Source organism: Micropterus salmoides, unplaced genomic scaffold, assembly GCF_014851395.1.
Source record: "Micropterus salmoides isolate LMB-PRFRI ecotype aquatic unplaced genomic scaffold, ASM1485139v1 Ms_hic_scaffold_14, whole genome shotgun sequence".
Classification (NCBI taxonomy): domain Eukaryota; kingdom Metazoa; phylum Chordata; class Actinopteri; order Centrarchiformes; family Centrarchidae; genus Micropterus; species Micropterus salmoides.
This window is the reverse complement of record NW_024040485.1, coordinates 7922936-7945624: the sequence shown is the minus strand read 5'-3', so window position 1 is coordinate 7945624 and position 22689 is coordinate 7922936. Positions and strand designations below refer to the sequence as shown.

General features: G+C 38.7%; 1 protein-coding gene and 1 pseudogene across 1 annotated transcript; both read right to left on the bottom strand.

Annotated features, from left to right (window-relative positions):
- Positions 1-389: 389 nt before the first annotated feature.
- LOC119901789 lies at positions 390-16767 on the bottom strand (annotated as a pseudogene).
- A 2809-nt stretch (positions 16768-19576) lies between these two features.
- On the bottom strand, positions 19577-22060 carry LOC119901786 (mitochondrial division protein 1-like). Its single transcript, XM_038717447.1, has 5 exons — positions 21961-22060; positions 21581-21683; positions 21336-21418; positions 20485-20589; positions 19577-19964 (listed from the first exon to the last, which is right to left on the bottom strand). Exons 1-5 carry the CDS (start codon positions 22045-22047, stop codon positions 19845-19847), a joined length of 498 nt encoding a protein of 165 aa, XP_038573375.1. The 5' UTR covers positions 22048-22060; the 3' UTR covers positions 19577-19844.
- Positions 22061-22689: the final 629 nt, after the last annotated feature.

Below are 22689 nucleotides of genomic sequence, written 5' to 3'. Positions count from 1 at the left end.
CCTAGTAACTGCCAGGTGTAATCTTACCTAGCGAAGGAAATCAGCTGACAAAGTTAATGCTAGCTTGCTAGCACATGTCCAGTTTAGAGTGAGAAGATTTAGAGATAATATGAAATATGGTTGACAAATCTCACACTGACACTGGTTAGGTCAGCATAATCACATTTCTCATCCTAAACTGCATAAATACTACTAACTCTGAATCCCATGTATTTCTTCAAGTTCAAATTCATAAATAAAACAAACTAATGCCTGTAATTACAAAGGACAGGAAGTTAAATATATCACTTGCCGCCATAAAACTGTTACTTTCGGGAAGTTACGTTACAGCTTTTGACTTCCAGTTTACACCGTAGACTGGCTTTGACACTACAGATTTTCCCAAACTACAGATTTTCCCAAACAACTGATTTACACATTACTAAAATCTTTACTAGCTTCGTAGTTTGAAACTAGGTATTACAAACTTTACACACAAACTTAGTAATGGATTTACAAACAGCTAGTGTAACCCCATCCTGGTTCTCTCTTACCGTCATTTTGCCATTTTATTGGCTCTTTTTAAAAACAATCAAAAAGCTTATTACTGCGATTCTGCTAAATTGGACCGATATCAAGTCAAACAAGACTTGCAGCCCTGACACCCAAATAAAGAAAACAGACTAATGCTACACTGCAATTATTTCTAAGGCATTATAATAATAAAGGCACTCGTAGCTAAGAGTACAATCTCTACACATGGTCAGTAAAAGCCATCATGTTTCAATATGAACAAACACACTTTGGTGAAACTCTGAGCAGCACTTTAAAATTTAACTTATAAAGTCTTTGCACCAATTTCTTTCATTTATCTAAGACTGTACTATCCAACTACATGACTTAGTTAAATCTTTAAATCCCATTTGGGGAACATGGCAGTTTCACATATAATCAGAAAAGCAGTTATGATACTTTATCTACCACAAAACCTCAGTTCCTCCCAGTAGAGTAAAACTTGTTTGAATTAAAAAGGTCCTAAAAGAAAAGTCCAGCTTTGGAAATCTCTGTATTTCATCACAAGGAAAGTCTCCCCTTTGGACATTCAAAATAGGCCTGATTGTTGTTTTCCATTACAAGAAATTGGCACAAACCACCCCATAGATGCTAACAATGCAGCAGTACGCTGCGGTTTCGAGACAGCACTTTCAAAAACACTGGAAAACTGACTATGCTTGAATCTTCTCCTTGGGACTTTAACAGTTTACATCCTTCTCCAGTTTTGAAGTTTCTGTCAAACATATTCTCGGTTCTCAATGTCCTTTTTAACGAAGTCTAGTTCAACTTCATCTGAACTGTCATAATTTCTCATCTTTCTCTTTCTTGTTACTGTCCAAAGCAGCAGTATGATTGCCTGTGTTGTTTTCTGGCGTGGTGGACTGCAGCTCCCCTCGTATCCCGTTGAGCTCCACCAGACCCTCGTGCAGCTGCATAGTCACCTCTCTGATTTTGGCAGCGAACTCTGACTTGGCCCCTTTCTTGAGTTCTTTGGAGTCTTTGGCCACAAAGTATATATCCATACCTACAAAGAGTCCGGTAAGTACACCAGTGGCCATGCTGGCGATCTGGACAGCTCTGGCTGCTGTGCTGCCCGCCACGTTGGCGATCTGCACCACGCGCATGATCTCAAAAGCATTGATGACGATCGCCTTTCCTGCCATGGCACCATCCTCGTAGACACTACTGGTGAGTGCAGGGAAGTCGCGGTTGAATGCGTTTTTTTTCATCTTCATCAGGTTGAACTTCTTCAGGTTCTCGATACCCTGCTTGATGAATGTCAGGCATTTGTTAAGGTCGACCATCTTCTCCTGATAATCTTGCACAATCTTCTCCACCTTCTTGCGGTCCATCGAGTTGTTGACCTGGCTGGAGATGCCGGCACCAGCTGATGTCAGACCGCCTGCCGTGGTGACGCCCAATCCCACCGCCGTCACAATCAAAGAAGCTCCCATGGTGAACGGGGCCAGAGCGAGGCCTGTGATGGTGGCTACGCCCCCGATGGCGCTGGTGGAGCCGCCTGTGATTTGAGCGATCTTTGTGTTCTTGCTGAATTTGTCCAGGCCGTCGGCGATGCTGTTGAGGTCAATGACGTGCTGCCAGAGGCTCTCGGCGCGCTCAGAGAACAGTTTGTTGAAGACCCGGATGCCCTTCTGCACCTTATCTGCCGTCACAGCAAACGCCCTGAGAGGAGCAAGTTGAGCATAGTTACATAGAGCTAGGTCAGTGTATCTTAAAATGCATTTTTGGGATTGTTTGTGGTATTGTTTCTCATGTTTTAGTGTTGTGAGCAGAACATAGCAAATTCTATTCTCCTCCATTATGTTGGGATCATGGAAGACATTGTAGATCTAGTTTAGGATATATCCATAATGACACAGATAAACATATGGCGAACAGACCATTTAACAGACGTGCTCAAATTTGTTGGTACCCTTACAGCTCATTGAAATAATGCTTCATTCCTCCTGAGAAGTGATGAAATTAAAAGCTATTTTATCATGTATACTTGCCTTGGTATGTCATAGAATAAAGCAAAGAAGCTGTGAAAAGAAATGAATTATTGCTTATTCTACAAAGATATTCTAAAATGGCCTGGACACATTTGTTGGTACCCCTTAGAAAAGATAATAAATAATTGGATTATAGTGATATTTCAAACTAATTAGTTTCTTTAATTAGTATCACACATGTCTCCAATCTTGTAATCAGTCATTCAGCCTATTTAAATGGAGAAAAGTAGTCACTGTGCTGTTTGGTATCATTGTGTGCACCACACTGAACATGGACCAGAGAAAGCAAAGGAGAGAGTTGTCTGAGGAGATCAGAAAGAAAATAATAGACAAGCATGGTAAAGGTAAAGGCTACAAGACCATCTCCAAGCAGCTTGATGTTCCTGTGACAACAGTTGCAAATATTATTAAGAAGTTTAAGGTCCATGGAACTGTAGCCAACCTCCCTGGGCGTGCCCGCAAGAGGAAAATCGACCCCAGATTGAACAGAAGGATAGTGCGAATGGTAGAAAAAGAACCAAGGATAACTGCCAAAGAGATACAAGCTGAACTCCAAGGTGAAGGTACGTCAGTTTCTGATCGCACCATCCGTCGCTTTTTGAGCGAAAGTGGGCTCCATGGAAGAAGACCCAGGAGGACTCCACTTCTGAAAGAAAAACATAAAAAAGCCAGACTGGAATTTGCTAAAATGCATATTGGCAAGCCACAATCCTTCTGGGAGAATGTCCTTTGGACAGATGAGTCAAAACTGGAGCTTTTTGGCAAGTCACATCAGCTCTATGTTCACAGACGAAAAAATGAAGCTTTCAAAGAAAAGAACACCATACCTACAGTGAAACATGGAGGAGGCTCGGTTATGTTTTTGGGCTGCTTTGCTGCGCCTGGCACAGGGTGCCTTGAATCTGTGCAGGGCACAATGAAATCTCAAGACTATCAAGACATTCTGGAGCGAAACGTACTGCCCAGTGTCAGAAAGCTCTGTCTCAGTCGCAGGTCATGGGTCCTCCAACAGGATAATGACCCAAAACACACAGCTAAAAGCACCCAAGAATTGATAAGAACAAAACGTTAGACTATTCTGAAGTGGCCTTCTATGAGTCCTGATCTGAATCCTATCGAACATCTATGGAAAGAGCTGAAACTTGCAGTCTGGAGAAGGCACCCATCAAACCTGAGACAGCTGGAGCAGTTTGCTCAGGAAGAGTGGGCCAAACTACCTGTTAACAGGTGCAGAGGTGTCATTGAGAGCTACAGAAAACGTTTGATTGCAGTGATTGCCTCTAAAGGTTGTGCAACAAAATATTAGGTTAGCGGTCCCATCATTTTTGTCCATGCCATTTTCATTTGTTTTATTATTTACAATATTATGTTGAATAAACAATCAAAAGAAAAGTCTGATTTCTATTAAATGTGGAATAAACAATGGTGGATGCCAATTACTTTTGTCAGTTTCAAGTTATTTCAGAGAAAATTGTGCATTCTTCGTTTTTTGTGGAGGGGTACCAACAAATTTGAGCACGTCTGTAACAGACAAGACACAAGGCAGTGAAATATTATATTAACAAGCCTTCACTGACTTGGCCTCTTCTTTTTCTGTCATGTCATCATCTTGAGGCGCTTCTTCCCAAGCTGAGGAAATAAAAGTAAGAAACAATGATATTCAGCTTTCTCATAATGTTAAATACATTACATGGCCAAAAGTATGCAGACCACAAAACATCTTATTCCAAAAGCATGGGTTTTAATCTGCGGCTTTAACAGCCTCCTCTCAACTTGGCTGCAGGGATTTGCTCCCATTCAGCCACAAGAGCATTTCAGAGGTCCAGCAGTGATGTTGAGATGATGAGGGCTGGCACGCAAGTGGGAGTTCCAGTTCATCCCAAAGGTGTTGGATGGGTTTGGGGTTAAGGTCAGGGCTCTGTGCTGGTCAGTCATGTTGTTCCACACTAAAACCTGAAAAACTCTTTAAAGGACCTGACCTTGTGCACGGGGGAACTGCCGTGTTGAAACAGAAAAGAGTCCCCAAACCTCTGCCACAAAGTTGAAAGAACACTACTGTCTAAAATATAATTGTATGCTGCAGCATTACAGACTGCATACATACATTACATACTTTTGGTCATATAGTGTAAGTGGTTCAAGGAGAAATTTTAATTTTGTCGCTCAACTCTCAGAATAAAACACATATAAAGTCAAACTAAGAGAATTTTTTATTTTATTTGTAACTTACACTCCACTGAGTTCCACCACTCCATAAGATTGTCTACATCCTGAAAGACACAGATTCGCATGGGACTGTTTATGGTTCCAATCCAAATGGTTTATAATGAGGCATCAGATTATATTGAAATGTTACTGTGGTGACATATTTTGCTTCAGAAACCAACCTGTCCGCCTTCAGGCTGTGCTGGGTCAATACGGAAGTCCTCCAGCCTGTCAAACAGGGACCTGTTTCCACCTTCATTCTGAAACAACAGAAATAATACTGCTTAAAAATCATATATCAATAACAAGATTTCCAGGTCTGCAGTGTAGCTGAAGGGCATGTTAGTGAGACCAAGGCTGCAGATTTGTTTCTCATCATTTAAGATACACAAGTGATCAGATCGGATTTGTGTGTCCATACATCCCCAACCTACAGTATCTGCATGAGTCGCTGTGGGGACGACGTAGGCGTCAGTGACTACGTACGCCGGTGAGGTGGCTTTCCAACTCGGAAGCATGAGAAACGGAGATTCATCATCTCGACCCCCGACCAATCACGCTGTCAAGTCACGGCAGAGAACTGCTATGTCGCACAAAACACACTCCACGATGGAGTTCTGCACCGCGACTTGACATCACGCAGCATGGATCCTGCTCAACTGCTCTGATGCACTTCCGTCATTGTGAGAGACGCAAAAGACACAGAACGGCCAGAGAGTCTGGACTAAGACGTATCTGTAGAAATCCGATTGGAATCGCATTCAAACGTCTCCAAATGTGACTTGGATCTGATTTGCATTTCATGTGTTTTTTTTGCTGTAGAGGTCGGCAGTCTGAACAATGCTTAAAAAGACTGAGAAACATACACAAAGAGCAAGAATTCAAGCGACATCACATATCCTCAGTTTCACTTTTGATACTTTATATTCTCAGATCAAAAGAGGAAGTGATGGTAAAAAGAGATTCTGAATGTGCTGACTTATTTCTGATCTTTTTGCAGAAGTAAAAAAGGGCCAAAAGGAAGCAGAGAAACAGGTCTGGGAATACTAATCTCGTTTCGTCTTCCATGCTAAGGGCTTGCACCAACACCTTGTGGTGGTGTGCAGGCGTGAGGGTGGGTTTCATGTCGAAAGTGAAGGGGGAAAAAACTACAAATAACACATGTTGACCATAAGCGTATCTGTTGGGAGCTGAGTGGACACCCTGGAGACAAACAAAAGAAACAGGCTGTTTTCAGGGATTCGTTAGGTGACTGAAACAGACCTTTTGTAATTCTGAACCACAATGTGTAATACTGCAACACGTCAGTCTGGTGGATAAATACACTGACACAGACTGGGTGGGAAAAGTTGCTTTAAATGTAATGCGAGGCAACAGAAGCAGAGATGGAAAAAGAAGCAACTTAAAATACAATTTTCTGTCTCATTTAGAGAAACAAAGACTGACGAGCGTTTTTATTTTCTCTACCTCCTCTGTGTTGCCTGCAGCTCCGTCCTGTGCTTGCCTCTGTATGACTCTGCCCTGAAACCAACAAACACACAGTAAAAGAATTTGTACTATCAATATAAAATGTTGCTTGTGGGCTGATATTGGTTACCATACAGTCAAAAAGCAAAGCAAAAAAAGGAAATTTTCAATAGCACAATATATTTTTTCTTCCATGGTGAAATCATCAGCTAGGTAACTCAGTGTTTCCTTCATAAAAGGAACCATGTGCTTGGAATTACAGCTATGTTAAATAACTTTGCCAAAACTACATCGCAAGAATTCATCTTAGATCTATCTGTTAAAATGATCTTGTGTCATTCGGACATTGGTGACTTTTAAATTAATGTTCCTTAGAGCTTCATTCAGTCATGACAGGGAATTTAATGAATGAGAAATGTGATCATGCAACAGAGTAAAAAATGTTATGATAGGGAGGAAGAAACTTCTTTTGTGTTCAGGCTGAATCCCTGATAGATTTTAAAACTTATTTTGCCATTGAAGCCTTAACTTAAGACCTTTGACCCTTCTTCTCACAGTGAACCACTGCTACATTTCATCATTTCATGTGATTAGAGAGCGAATTCTTCTGCCTGTTTTATAATATCTGACAGGACTATTACAGGACATTAAGTTGGAACATGCACTTAATTCCTATTAGCTCACATGTTGTATGTAAAGCGTTTTGCAAGGGAATCCATTTATTCATCAACACAGATGGCATAAATAAAACCTGAAAATATACTGAGTGCTGATCTGATTATTACTGTGGTTGTACGAAGAATTTTAACCTCTTTTTGACCAAAACAGAACTCAAGGGAAAAATTGTTTTTATACAGATTAGATCTGAGAAGAATCAGCAACATAAAACTGGCTCTTTCACAGTGTTCCCTAGTTAATTAAAGTGATTTTGTACATAAGAGACGACTGAGATAATAAATTAATAACAGTGATCTTAGAAAGTGGAACATGGTGCATATTTCTCGCTTACTGACTGGATGACATAGGCCTGGATCAGTCTACTCAAATTCTAGTTTCTCAATTTCAGTGACATGTAGAAACACATACTGCTGCTGTAATTAGTTGGTGTGCTGAAAGACATTTTGGCAGTGGTGTTTAAACAAACGTGTATTGTCCACACAGGAAGAAACAAGTTTGCACAGGTCACATGTTTGAATGTTACCTTGACACGAGGCATGAAGGGATTGTGTCTCTTGGGTTTCTTGACATTGGTCTAAAAATAAAGTGGATTAAAGTGTTACTCTGAGTAAGATATAGGTTATGTTCCTTAAGCAGTAATTGCAGTACAAGTGACTTGTAAAAATCAGACCAAGAATCAATCGACAAGAATTTGGGAAATGAGATTGAAGACCTCCTCTGTTTTGTCCTTGTCCTCCTCCTCTTTCTTTTCCTCTTTAGATGAAGAATCATCTTCTTTCAACCCTTCATTATCAGACGGAGCCTGAAGTAAACAACAAGTGTAAACATAACATTAAATAAATGAGGTGAGCACAGAGAAACTTTCCCCCTTCAGCAGATCAATGTGAAAAAGTATTGTAGTGTCAAACTCGGCACATATTTTGTGCTTTCACTACACGTTGAAGGTCAAACATCCAAGTGAAGTAACAACAAACAAAACACATTTTTGAAAGAGTAGGACTTTAAGTTTAAAGTTTTATCTTTGTTAGTAGATGCAGTCAGGTTGAAACCTCCATTAAAACCAACCTGTTGAGAACAAGTAGCCAATACTGTCTCAAAATATCAGCACACCACTACATCGGACTAATCATTGGACTGTGTGGTTAGCTACCTGGTTGCTCTTTTGCTTTTGAAGACCAGGTCTCGCTGCTCTATTCAGCTCCTGAAATTAAACCAGAGCAGTTTGCTTAACCACAGGGCTGATAAATGAGTGTCGATACACACCGACACTCATCAGCTCCAAACTGACACAAACAGCCAAACACTGAAGGTTTAAACTACCTCCTCTGAAGGTCTGGCAGGAACGACAGGAGTGTCTGCAGGTCTTGCTTGTTTCTCTCTGGAAATCATGTCCTTGAAATCCTGCAGAGGACAAAATACTATTTCTTTTTCAAAACTGATACCCAACATCTGGGAGTGTAACCCTAGTGCTACTTTTCAATGCATAGTATGTAGCTTTTATGTTTGTTGCTTGTTATACTGGAATCGCATATGTATTAGAAAAATGAAATAATAAAGTAGTTAACTGATTTGACTTGTGTCCTAACACATTTTTTCAAATACGTTGAAACTCTGTGAAAGCAGAAATATACAAAGAATCTACACATCAGTAAGTGTAAAGTAGTACGAACTTTACCTGATTATCCTCAGTTCCTCTTGGTTTTACTTTGTCGTATGTGGATGCCCGCTTCATCTCCTGTGGAGAGATCACAGCCTTAACAACACAATATAACAGAAAGAGCAGAAGTCAGAACAGACTCACTTGAACCACATATCACTGAGCGGCACTGCTTGCAAACCTCTTCTGTTGGTCTGCGTGGGACTGGTGGCGTTGCACTCCTTTCCTTCCTCTCTTGCTGGATCATGTTGCTTTTGACCTGACAAGGACACACACACAGAGTCGCACAGTGTTGTAAAGCAGGAGGGCAGGGCGGTTCGACAGCGAGCAGGAAGGATTTAAAAGGAGGTCCAGGGTTGAGAAGGATGTGGTGGAGGCACGGAGATTGGAGGAGCGTGAGGGGGGATACTTATGACAGAAGTTGATCAGGTGTGTATGTGTGTGTGTGTGTGTGGTTACTGATGAGTCATGAGTGATGCAAAAAATAGACTGACTGCTTTTGGCTTCTCTTCCACGTGTTTCTCGTTCTCCTTGAGTGCCTCTTCAGTCTCTCTCTGAACAAAGGACATTAAATATTACCTATTTAACTGTATTAACTTAAATCAGATTACATATGCAGCGATTAAAGGGACCACAGTATATTTTGATAGTTGAACTCTTTAACTACTAATAGTGTGTGGTATACTTTACATTTTTGCTGACCATTTTCAAATGCATGATGTACACTTTTAGATTTTGAGATGTATTTTTCCTACTATTCCAGGCAGCGATTGGTTTCCCTTCATTTCTGTATGTCATGAAAATCAACTGGCTGATGGCTCCTAAGTTGTATTATTCCTTACAGTGGACATCAAACCTGCAATCATTTTTTTTGCTGAAATTACAAAAAGTTATAAAATGTTATATTTTAGAAATATAAATGGAAAACAATGGTTGCCAAGAGTAGTAGGGAAACATTGTTTGTAAAAACAGATTGATCTGTGATAAAGACGGTATAACATGCAAAATCACTTACATGGTCCTATAAGAGTGCAGCACATCATTATTTCTAGCTAAAACGAACCAAAACACCCTAAAAACATCACCACCATCACCATTATCACAGTCCCATCACCACTATAGTGACTTCCAGTCACCTAAAATATTATGATCATGCCTTTCACGCTAACACCTCCACCATGAACAAACACAATCAAAAGCATAGTTACTTTATTTGCAGAGCGGAATAGATTCAGTTTGGACATGGCATCCGTGGCGCTCTGACAGGGAGAGATTTAGATTTTAGATTTGTGTCTGCTTTGTCAGCCACTAGCCACATTAAACAACAACTCAAGTTAGAACAATAAAAAAAATCAGGAGGGACTATATATTGGTCAATATTAGCTCACAGTTTTGCAGATGTATCATTATAGGTGTATATGTCGGCTGATATTTACAAACAAGAATCTGCGCAACAGAAATGCGGAACTAGTTTTGACGTGATGTCACTGATAAGTTAAATGTCCCCCTCAGTATGTGTGTGTCTTGGTTACCAAAAAAACACAACAAAATCTAAGGGATTTGTATCATGATCATTTGTATTTACAAATAAATCAGTGAATTCTGAAGCTTTAGTTCAGAGTGGTAATGTCATTAGTTAGAATAAAGTGTGAGTGTTAGCATTTTTGGCCTTTTAAACAAAGGGGCACAGAGAAATGAGCAGAGAGGCTAACAGCTAACTGAGCCCCTTGTTTTCAATCAGCAATGCTGTGAATACAGAGAAGCTATTTTAATGATTGCAACCAGCCAAAGAAACCAGCCAGACCTCCATGTTTTCTTGCTTTGCCAACAATTTCATTTTAGTTTTATGAGAAACAGTTGGTTTGGGTCTGGGCTTTGAACTTTGTGGCACAGAAATTTTATACAAACTTTTTTGACTGGTCTGGGCAAAGCAAGTCTGCCAGACAGGCACCAGAAAAGACAAGTTAAGATGGACTGTAGACAGACAGGCTGAGAGTAATAATGCTTCTCAAAAACATCAACCTTTGACTCACAACTTTCTTCTTTACTACCTGAGCAGAACAAAGCTCTTCGCAAGGCGTCTCATTCACTCATTCACACACACAAATTGAAAAACAATATTGGTGGTAGAGCAAGAAGCTTCCCCTTGATTGATAACAACCACACAAAACGTATATTCTCTTCTACCTCACAATGAGACAAGGGTCTGCTGAACAAAAATAACCAGTTAAATGCCAAAAGCGTGACATCCAACAAAAAGAAGTAACACAGTGAAACAGGAACAAGTGAATATCGAAGCACCTGTTTGTCCCCTGATGACATCTCGCTGCTCGCAGGTGGATCCTCGTCATCTGAGCTTGTCTGCGTCTTGTACTGCAGAGAGAAGACAGTAATCATTGTTTTATGAAAAAGCACATGCATGGAGCTCTACATTTCCCTTTAAATAGATTTATCAAAAGAAACTTCTAAACCTTCCATACTTTGTTTGCAGATCGAAACGGATTCAGCTTCACCTCGGCAAGTTCATTCTCAATATGAAACAAACAAACAAACAAACAAAAAAAACACAAAATAAGAAAAAGAAGTTGAATTGCCGATTGAAATCAAAGAGACAAAAGCTTAAAAAAGGAACATTTTAAAACCTTACAAACCATGTCAGAAAGATTGTCGTTGCTGCCTGAGAGCTCGCTAGGTGCAGACAAATCACCCTGAAGGTGAGAAACAAATGTCAACCAATGATTATTAATCCCATCTGAATAAATTAAAGTAACATGGTTTAACTGTGAACTGAATAACCTGCAGCAAGACTCCATAATGCTCACCTGAGATTGTGGCTTCGCTCTGAAAGGCTTTGGGGATTTTTTAAACATCCCACTGAACATCCCTCCTGCCTCCTGGGAAAAAGAATTACATAAAAATCTTTATGAAATTTGGCCCATGATGGAGGAATTTAGTAAAATATTCATGTGGCCTTAGGCACGGACTTCACAAAGCAGCCTGTACTCTCTTCCAAATGCTGATGCATGCAGGTTTACCTTGGCCTTCCCAACACACACAAAAACAAACTCTCCATCCAATGAGCTGAGTTCTACACAAACAGCATAGTCACATTATCCTTCAGTTCAATGAAACCACCTCGTACTCAGCTCCACAAAAAAGCATGATATCACATTTCTGATTTGGTAATAAATAAATATTATAAAACTTTTTCTATTTGAAAGCACAGTGCAGTGTTGGTTTGTAGTTATTTGACTAAAAACTATGTATTTTCACATTATACAGAAAAAAAGTGAAACAGATATGCTCACTGATGAAGTACTCCATCCAGCTCAGTTCTTTATCAATATCTTAACCATTTCATTACGAAAGAATTGGCTTTCTTTCAATTCATTTAAAGAATGAACACATTCAGACATTATGATTTAAATATAACTAAATATTGTTTCTAGAGCTGCAACAGTGAATTCACTATATAAACTCAATATCTTACTGGAAACAAATCTGTGAGTAAAATAAATCATCACATCAAAATTACTGTCTGAAGTTTAGAAAGACTGAAAAGCTCAGACATTAGCCTGTATCAGTCCTTCCTCCTGTCCTCTGTCCTCCTCCCTCTGCTGCTGATATGATTCACTGCCTGCAACTTAGCTTCCAATTCGGCAGAGGAAGGTTAAGGGAAACTTAACTAACATTGCTGAGCGACCGATCTTCCGTTTTTTGCACCTTTTACTGTTCTGAAAGCGTGTTAGACATTTTAGGCAAAGCCTTAACACTGTGTGAAACTCACTTTCAAATATGTAAAACCTTTATTGCATTTGTTAAAATACAAAAAATGGAGTTTTCACATCTAGGCCACATTAGACCAGGTCCAGATCAAAAACCGCTGTACCTGGACCTTTCAAATCTGGACTAGATTATCCCAGAGAAGCTAAAGGTTCTTTAAAACACAGCTGCAGATTTGTGAAACCTCTAAAAATGCTATAAAGGGCGATGTCACTGCTTTTCACACCTTGCTGTATCTCAATTTGGATACTTCCTTTAATACACTTAGAAGAACACATGCAAATAAATTGATTAAACATTTTCTACTAGAATTAGATTTCTTGTTTGTCAAAAAAAGGCAACCTGAAACACATCTGTCTTTTTTCTGTGACCTCAAGTAACTTCTGGCTGTACAGACATACGTACTTACAAAGGACACTGTTGAACAATGATTCATTTCATTATTGATTATTCTGTCTATTACTTTTTCAATTATTAAATTCATTGTTCAGTCTAAACAATGTAAGAAAATTGTGAAAAATATCCAGAGTATTCCAGAGCCCAAGGTGATTTCTTAAAATTTTTAATCCGACCAACCAAACCAAAAGCAAACATGCAAAAAAGCAAATGTCTGACATTCATGTTTGATAAATGGCATGACAAATCTTTTGTTAATCAACTAATTGATTATTCAAATTATAATTTCAGTTCTAGATAAATATCAGTAGGTTCAACACGGCCACTACAAACCTGTGGCTGGGCCTCTTTAGCAGCTTTGGTCGTCTTCCTAAATTTTCCTGGAAACAGTCCACCTTTCTCCTGAAATACAAATAAATAAATCAGTCTACATGCTAAAATTACTGCCGCTTATATATAACAAAGAATTTACACCTCCTGATCACCTTGTCAGTCAAACTATCGTTGCTCTCTGACAGTTCACCTTCGGCTGATAAACTGTCCTGTAAAATCAACACAGAGCCCAGGTGAGTGGATGCAGAAACAAACAGTGTATATTTACTGTATGTACTAATTTATTACTGTCCACGTCAGCAATACAAGTACGGGTAAACATCTTAAAAATTTGTACTGAATATTCAACATCAGTGACTGATATTTAACACTGAGCTTTTCATGAGAAGTGAGATTTTATCAGTCTATTAGTTTATTATTTAAAATTTCTGTTTAATTCTCCATTTAAATTACAGAAAGTTAATACAACATCACCTTTGCTTGGACAGATGATTCTGTAGATCTGAAGGATCTTTTGAACATCCCACTGAATAACGCTGCTTTTTCCTGAATGAAGAGAGAAAAAGAGAAAATTAAACTTGAAAAAAACCAAAAACAAACAGAAGAAGTAATATGCATGTAAAACATACTAAGGAACAAAACACGAGGCTAATCTCTACTGTGGTTTCAGTTCTGACATACCAGCCTCATTCTGTATGAATGACTAACAGAGGGTAAATATTCACTGCCATGCCCCGTGAGTCAGCAGCATAAATCTGCTCTTACTGACCAGCAGCTCTATATAGAGGTTAAACCAGAGTAGATGCTGCCAATGACAATTCAGTGAGGCCTTTATGGATTATCGGTTCACATCTCACAGTCCAGCTTCACCGTCCAGATTTCAAGTCTGGACTTGGACCCGGTTTCATGTCTGAACTTGAAACCTTGATGACAGTAAATTTAGAGCGATTGTTGTGTTTCTAGCTCTGGAATAACTGATTTCCCTGTTGTCACATAAAAAGAGACACTGGAGCATTACATTACCAGTACCTTGGAAAACAGGCAAATCGCAGTAAACGGCTCTCATGCTGGCCCAACATTTTAAAGCCCTTTATAATTATGCAGTATTAAATTCAGTCAGTGATAGTATCATCGTAAAATAAACTGTAAGGCTTTATTTTACCCTTCTCACATGTTGCTATAATATTCAAGACATTGATTAATTGATGATTAATTTTATGAAAAGCTGTTTTGATACTTTTGATCAGTGGACCCTCACACAGTAAAGGAATTTAATAATCAGGGAACAGACACATTTGGACTTAACAAGCACTTCAAAGGTAATGAAGTAGGCACTTTTTTTTTTTTATCTCTTGTACCATGCCTGTTACACTGATAAATCTAAAAGAATTAGACTTTGGGGCTTGTTGTTTCCAATAAATTAATTGAACGGTTGAATTGTGGAGAATCTCACCGATCTAACGATGTGTAGCATATGGCAAATGGTCCATACTGACATATTGATCATACGTTTACACTATGTATATATAATATTTGTATTAACGATCTAAACAGCTTAGAAGCAGCTAAAGCAGGCGACTCGGCAGGTTTGAATATATTTTATACATCCAAAAAAAACGTTTATTTGTCAAAATGTGTTCCCACACCAGGCCACTAAACAGGGCGGGTGGCTATTTGGGACTCAGCTATTAATTGAAGTTTTAGGGTAAGTCTACTTAAGAAAGTTTTATGTGAGTGCACAGCATGACTGTGCACTCACTTTACATACTTCAACATATATAAGAATTAAGTTTCCCATAATAATAATAATAATTAATTAGTGAATACTTGGGTTTAAATGGAGCAGTTCTTTCAAGGAAATTCTTCAGGAAATCAACAAAATAAAATATTATAATTAACTCAATTCAAATAACTATCTTTGCTGTTATTTACCTTTTTTATTTACTTAAATTAAAAAGCTGACTTAAACTTTAAGATCTTTGGGCGGTTAACTGTGTAGAAAATATACCGCTTTCTATACTGTATAGTGTTTCTTAATAGCACAATAGGACAATTACAGTCCTCAACACTCATATCTCATACACTGCCTGTACCAACTTAATCCGCTGCTAGAAGTACTCCCCAACAAATGCAGTATTTACTCCTGTTAAAAGGTTCCATATGCAAGATCTGTAAAGATATAGTGGAGTAATGGCTTTGTTTTGGTAGACGGTCTTGCCGCATTTGCATGTGAGTCCGACGCTGTGAAACTGTATGCTTTGAGGAGAGCCATATAATGGTAGATTCTTTTCTCATCTAGAGGTTTTTGTTTTTTTTACCAAACCAGAGTTGAAACAGTGGAAAGACTAACAATGACTGAATTGAATGACTGTGTGTTTTAAAATGATCTGCAATGTAAATTTACTATTTTTCCTCAATGTAGTCTGGTGGGCTGTAGCGCCCATTTGTTTTGGTCTGAGACGCTAGTGTTCTGGTGCGACATTTAGGGGAAGTGAATGTCACATACAGCTCCCTTAAGCCTATTAATATTTTGACTGAGCCTATTTTAAAAATTACATATTTGTAACCTCTTTAGATAGATTTTCATCTTCAGTAGAAAGCTTGGGGCTGAGCCTCAATATACAGAGACGGCCTAACATATGTTGGCATTGGTCTTTTCATGGGATTTGTTGATAGTAACACCAACTTAATTACTTAAATTTGACCTTCACTTTTCCAGTTTGTGCTGTGGTTAATTATTAACTGCTTCATAGCAAATCTGATGTGAGGGGGTTAACAGGGGCCCATTTTGCCCTGGAGGAACCTAGTATTTATCCGGCCATGTTATAGGGCTAGAGTTTCTACACTGTACACTCAAATTGCAGCTGTAAATCAGCATTTTTAACCCTCATTCTCTTTGTTTAATGTGGAGTCCATTGTGCTCTAGAAAAGAGCCACCACAACACAAAACATTACACTGTCCCTATAACGTTAGTAACTTCTGGACTGCTCTGTGTATTTGTATTTTGAGAGTTTCAGTCACACAGATGGAGGTCATGTCGGTAAAACTCAAAACCATAGACTGTAAATTAGCTAAACAACATGGTTGTTAACTGACTTTAGCAAAAGCAGCTTATATAAATCCAACTCCGCAACGTTAAAACAATGACAGTAAACAAAGTGTACGTTACTTACTGCTACACCTCCTCCATCACACTCCAAATCCAGGTCTTTGAATCGATCCTGTCAAACGTTACAATTCCAGCGTCATTAACTGTTTTCTTTCTATTTTAACGTTTACAACAACTAACGTTACATAAATGAAAGTGTCTCGCAGACAGGCTGCAAGGAGACGTTTGAATACGACCGTTAACTAACGTTAGTGTTGAAAATTTACATTAAACGTTAATGTTAACTCACCATTAGCGACTCAACGTCTGCCCTAGTTTAGTGTTGAGTGACTCTGCTGGTTGAAATATTTCAGTCCACCTCACAGTGTGTCCGTCGTTCCCCGTGTTGATACTGTGTGATAAAGTGTGAAGTTAAAGAACCTCCCTGAAGAAAAGGGGGAAACAGGCTGGAGTGACTTCCCACTGCTCCTTGAGGGTTTCCATAAAGCAAGCACTTCTACTGATCGAAAACCAGCACTTATTTTACTTTTACCCCTGTATTGTCGTCATAGATGAGCACGTTATTATTTTCAGTAATGATGTTTTTGTTTACTACCTGTTCAAACAGTAGGCTATACTATGACAATATTGAATAGGCTACAGTAATATCTATGTGGTATGGATTTGGGACACAGCTAATGTTTTGGCATGACGTAGTGGCCAAAGTCAAAACTGCAGGTCACATGACACCCAAAATTAAAAGACTTCTGTGTTTTTCTGTCTCCTTTTTTTTTTAAATATAGTCCTATGTCTTTACTTACACCCTATTGACTACTACACTACACCTATCAGTGACATAAAATGCTGATTATCCAAAATACCAATTTACTACAGTTTAGTAAAGTAGCAGGGGGTAGTGAATGAGTGAACAAGCGAGTGATTGCAGACACAGCTCATAATCACTGTTCCTTCAAATTCCTTCTTTCAAATGTGTAACTCTTGTCATCAGATTACAATGATCTTATCTGTTCTTCTTTTAAGTCCCTCTTGAAAACTCACTTTTATCATAAAGCTTTTTTAAAGTTTTATTTAAATCTGGCAAGCTTGTGCATGTGTGTGAAGTTGTGTATGTGTGTCTGAGCATTTATAGTGGTGGAAGTATTCAGATCCATTACTTAAGTAAAAGTACTAATATCACACTGTAAAAATACTAATAATAATATTACAAGCAAAATTCCTGCATATAAGTAAAAGTACGTAATGAAGAAAAATGGCCCACGCGACTCTTTTGTTATCATTTAGTCAGTATTACATTCAGCATTCAACCACGTAAAATAATGCAAAGTGCTTCAGTTTAGAAAGCAAAGCATACATTTCAACACGAATATAACAAATAAAAGTATTTTATCCTATTGCCACCATTTTTATTTATATATTTATTTATTGCACCATTAATCAAGTCGTAGGTTAAACTAGCTGATCTATGCAGTCAGTGATGTGTTGATGCTGAACATTTGTAACATTTATGGTAAAAGCTAAAATCTTATAGCAAATAAAGCAGAAAAAATTGCTAACACGGCATAAGGCAATAAACAAAATCTATGATTTGAAATATGCTGTAACATTATTGTGTGATTATTAACTCTCCCCTTAAAGCTCACATTTCTATTTACTTTATAGAGAAATCATTCAAATTCAGTGTCCAGCACTCGGTAAAGTTATATTTATTTAACATGTTTTAATGCACTAAATGTGGCTCATTGTCAACATAACAGAGGCAATTCAACTCAGATAACAGAGTTGTGAAAGCATTAGCTGATAAGCTGTGTTTACATGTCTGCTATTGATGTCTTGCAGCTAAATAGGGTCTCTCACAGAGTTCTCATAATACATGCAGCAAGTAGCAATTACAGCTATCTCTCCGCTTTTCATTTAATCTACCTTTAAATACTCACCCTTCACACACATTGTCACTAGCCCTTTTCTTGCTCCAGGAATATAACTTTTATATTCCTGGAGCAAAATGCTACTAATTAAATGCAAAACTGGTTTCAGCTGGGTAAGAAATCTATTTTATGACAAATTGGTTATGTGAGGAAAGGATTCTATACAACAGAGGTTGTAGGAGACGGGCCTACCCAGGTGACTCTAAACAGTTTCACAAGAGGCTCATTAAATGAGTGAGTGAAAAAATATTACATTACTTATTACATTATTAGTTATCACAAGTAAATCACATACAATAGCCTAAATGTGTGTGATATGGTTAAAGAGAGAGTTCACAGATGCAGTAGTTTGGGGGAAGTTTACTGTTTTTCCCACTTTATCGGTCAGAAACTAATAAATGCCTTAGAACAGACCTTTTTTATGTATGTAGTGTAGTCTGAAGTTGTGTCAAACAGCAATATTGGCCTATCTTGGCTTAATTGTTGAGTGTCTATGTGATTATATAACATTCATGATAGGCATACAGGAATTCAGCATATCAAAGCAAGCCAACGGTGGGGAGGTGAGGAGGCACCTTTTTCCAGGCTTTACCTGAGGAGAGGCCCACACCTGATATCTATATATATATATCAATATGGGTAATTCAATTTCTTATTTAGTCTTTTATAACAAAAAAACAAGAATGGCTTAAATACCATGATGGTGCCTCAGACGGCAGACATCTAGATTATGCTCCGTAGTGCTTCATTGCACTATTTGTCAATCTGTCTATATATTTGTTTATAGTGTGTATATATGTCCCTGTACGCAGGATATGCGGTTGACGATGGATGGATGGTGTATATATGTGTTCTATATGCTGTAGTCTGTGTTTGATTTTTATTATTGTATGAGTAAGCACATCGTGATACAATCCTGAGTCAAATTCCTCCATCCTACATGGCAAAGCTGATTCTGATTCTATTAAAAAAAACCTTGAACCAAACAACAAAGTGCTGTCGTGGGTCGGTCTCTCTCCCCTCTTTTCCTCTTATTCTCAGTTTCCCCCGCCCCTGTTGTTTCTGTCAGTCATGTGTGTCTTGTCCCATGTCTGTGTGTGGTTGGGCGTGTCCAAGCCTGGCCTCTCTCCACCTGCAGTACTCCGCACCTGGGACTCATCAACGCCTGCAGTCTTAAGCTCTGGTTCAGTCTCCACTCGTCGCCAGTTTGTCCGTTTACCCACAGTGGTATATCGCTCCAGCCTATTTCCTAGTTTGCTTAAATACCTTTTGTGATTTTGCCTAACCTCTTGTTTCCTGTCTGCCACAGTTTCACCCTGGTGCGGAGTCGCTGCCTGCCTGCCTGAACTCTGGATTGCCAGTCCGCCTGCCCATCTCTGTGCTCTTTAAATAAAGTCCTGCCTGTGTGCCTGCCAACTTCCGCTCACGAGTCCTTTTTGTAATCCCTAACAAGTGCTGATACAAACACAATTTCTATAAGAAGAGATCACTTATATTTATTGCACTGATTTTTCCACTTCAAGTATTTCATATCCCACATTCCTATTTCCCTTCCAATACAATTTTCTAATTAAATTAATAATTCAGTTCAAATAATTATAACGAACAGTCATTTTTTGTGACATGTTTTTTTCCCCATCTAAATTAAAAGGCACATGTAAACATGACTTTTTTTATATAGAGGTTTACCCAAAACATTTCTAGCAATCTTTGGCATGTAATATATATATATATATGTTTAGGATTATTCTTTCCAGGAGAGAAAGTAGAGTTTTCCTTGTCCGTCACCACAAACCAGCTCAGTGGGTTTTTCAGGGTTCACCTCCAGTTCAAGAATGGGACCTCCACACACAAACATACCGATCTGGAGGGAAAGGGTGAGAGAGAAGAAGGTATCATTTATTGAGAGACAGTTTAAAATAATTGAAAAATGAAAGGTGAGGGAATAATGCCACTCAAACATCTGCCCATTAAATATGAAGCTACAGCCAGCAGCTGGTTAGCTTAGCTTAGCATAAAGACTGGAAACGGGGGGGAAACAGCTTGTCTGGCTCTGTCCTAAGAGAACACAATCTGCCTGCAAGCACCTCACTAATTAAGACTGTATATCATGCCGGTTTAATCAGTACATATACTGAAGTGCAAATATGACACATTCCTATTTTACTGTGGGTTATGTGCTTTTCTTGGTAGTTGGATTTTGTTAACTTTGTACAGAGCTGCTGTTTCAGTTCAGTGTTTGTGCAAAGCTAACTGGCTGTAGCTTCTTATTTAACAGACAAACATCAGAATGGTTTTAATCTTCTTGTCTAACTATCCACCAGGGAAGCAAATAAGCATATTTCCCAAAATGTGAAAATGTTCTTTTTAAGACTCTGATGTACCTGTTTCTTGGTGTTTCTGTCCCACAGCTTCACCGTCCTATCATAGGAGGCTGATATGATGGTGTGGTCAGAGAGTCTCAACACGCTGATCCTGTCTTTGTGGGCCTGGGGATAAAAGATCAGTAGTCGATGAAGACAAGATTAATCAACGCCAGTTCCAAAAATCAATTAAAAAAGCCAAACATCTGTCGGGTTCAGCTTCTCAAATGTGAGGATTTTCTCTGTTGTCTTTCATTGCAAATTTAATATCTTAGGGTTTCGGACTGTTGGTTGCACCTCACCCTGGGCTCGAGGAAATTGTGACGGGCATTTTTTACCATTTTGTGACATTTTATTAACTAAATTAATAATAATCAATGATGAAACAATGCTGCAGCCTTTGTTGAAAGTCTGAATAACCACCTTCCGTCAGTGGTGAAAGAACTATTCGGATCTTATAATTAAGCAAAAACACAACGTTGAAGTACTGTGTTACAAGTAAAAGTCCTGCATTCAATATTTTACTTAAGTAAAAGCACAAAAGTATTAGCACCAACATAAACTTAAAGTGCTACATACTGTATAATGCTGTGTAGCTTGTGAATTTCGGCAAAGGATCAAAAAAGTATTAACTTTACCCATAATGAAAAGAATAGATGGATAAAGTAGGGAAAATGGAATTATGAGTACCTCAAAGTTGTATGTAAGTACAGTACTTGGAACACCAAGTTTCAATACCTCACCGAAACTATATGTAGAAATGTTTATCAACTGTATTGTTTCCTCATTCAAGCAAATGCTGTGTTTTTTGTTGAATGGTACAATATAAAAATATACACTAATCACTTAGTCAAGAGTCTCTCAGCTCTTACAGGTTTTCTGCTGCTCCATGAGAAATCCCCTGTAAGCTGGAGGAACCACATGTTGCCCCTCACGTCTCCAGACACAACAAAGCCTGAAGAAACATACAACACATTAGATAATTGCACAATAAACATACTAATTAAAAGCTGGTAGGTCCAGAAGTAGCTGTTGTAATTATGGTTGTGCTTGTAAGTAAGAGTAGTACTAGTAGTACAGCTGCACTGCAAACAGTATTGCTGGGAGAATTTAGTACCTTTGTCCACAGTTACAGCTGTAATCAGACTCCTCTTCTCCTCATCGTTGGTCTGTAGTTTGCTGAAAGCTGAACTGAGATCCCATTTGGGGCCCATGAAAAACTGAAGAAAAAGAGGACAGAGGCATTAACATATACTAATAGAATTGTAGGGACTGCTTAGAAAATGGATTTGTTTGTCATGTCAATCTAAACTGGAATTTTTGTTTTGATGAATGAATATTTTGCTGTAAAAATACCAGTTTTTGCCAAGTAGTATTATTTAATTCACAATAGTATGTATTTTCTGTTCATGAAAAAAAAAAAAAACAAGCTACAACAAACATTTTAATAGTATGACTATTTTAGTGTTCTTAGATTATTACTCTTATTTGACTCACAATGAAGCCAATCGCAATGCTTTCCTCTGACTCGCCCACGACCCACATGCTCTTCTTGTCGTTATGGATCATCCCCAAAACTTTCATATTGTGGCTCCAACTGCAATAAAGCCAAATATACAAGAAGCATTTGGTTTGTTTTAATTATTTGGGGCTTAAAAAAATAAAACCTCTTAGTATACAGTATAAGAAATAAAACCCAACTGCACCATATTTAGAACTGAGCTTAACTGTATGTCAATAGAAGCTGCACTCGCGAAAAGTTAAATATTACATTTAAAATCAGTGGATTTACAAGGTCCTGGAAATATCAGTTTCTGTTGTGGTGGCAGCCCGGCTGACGGTGAGTGTCCTGGTTTTTTCTCCTTTTTTTCAGTTTTTCAGTTTTTTCCCTTGGTTTTCTGTTCTCTGCCTGCCTCCCTGTGTTTTCTCCCCTGTGTGCTCTCTCTCTCCCTCTGCTCCTGAGCTCAGCCAACTACCTGCACCAGCCACCTCGTCAGCCTGCCACACCTGCCAATAATCACCTCATCCCAGCCTGTATTTCTACCCCGGTTCTCCACACCATCCTCACTTGATCGTCGTTGCTCCATACCTGGTGCCACTTCTGTGTTCAAGCGTCCATGTTTCTTGTTTTTTCACACTTACCCTGTGCCTTGTCGCTGTCTTCCCTAACCTTGTCTCTCTGTCTGTCTCCCTCCCAGGTACACTCACCCTCGTCCTCCGTTCGGC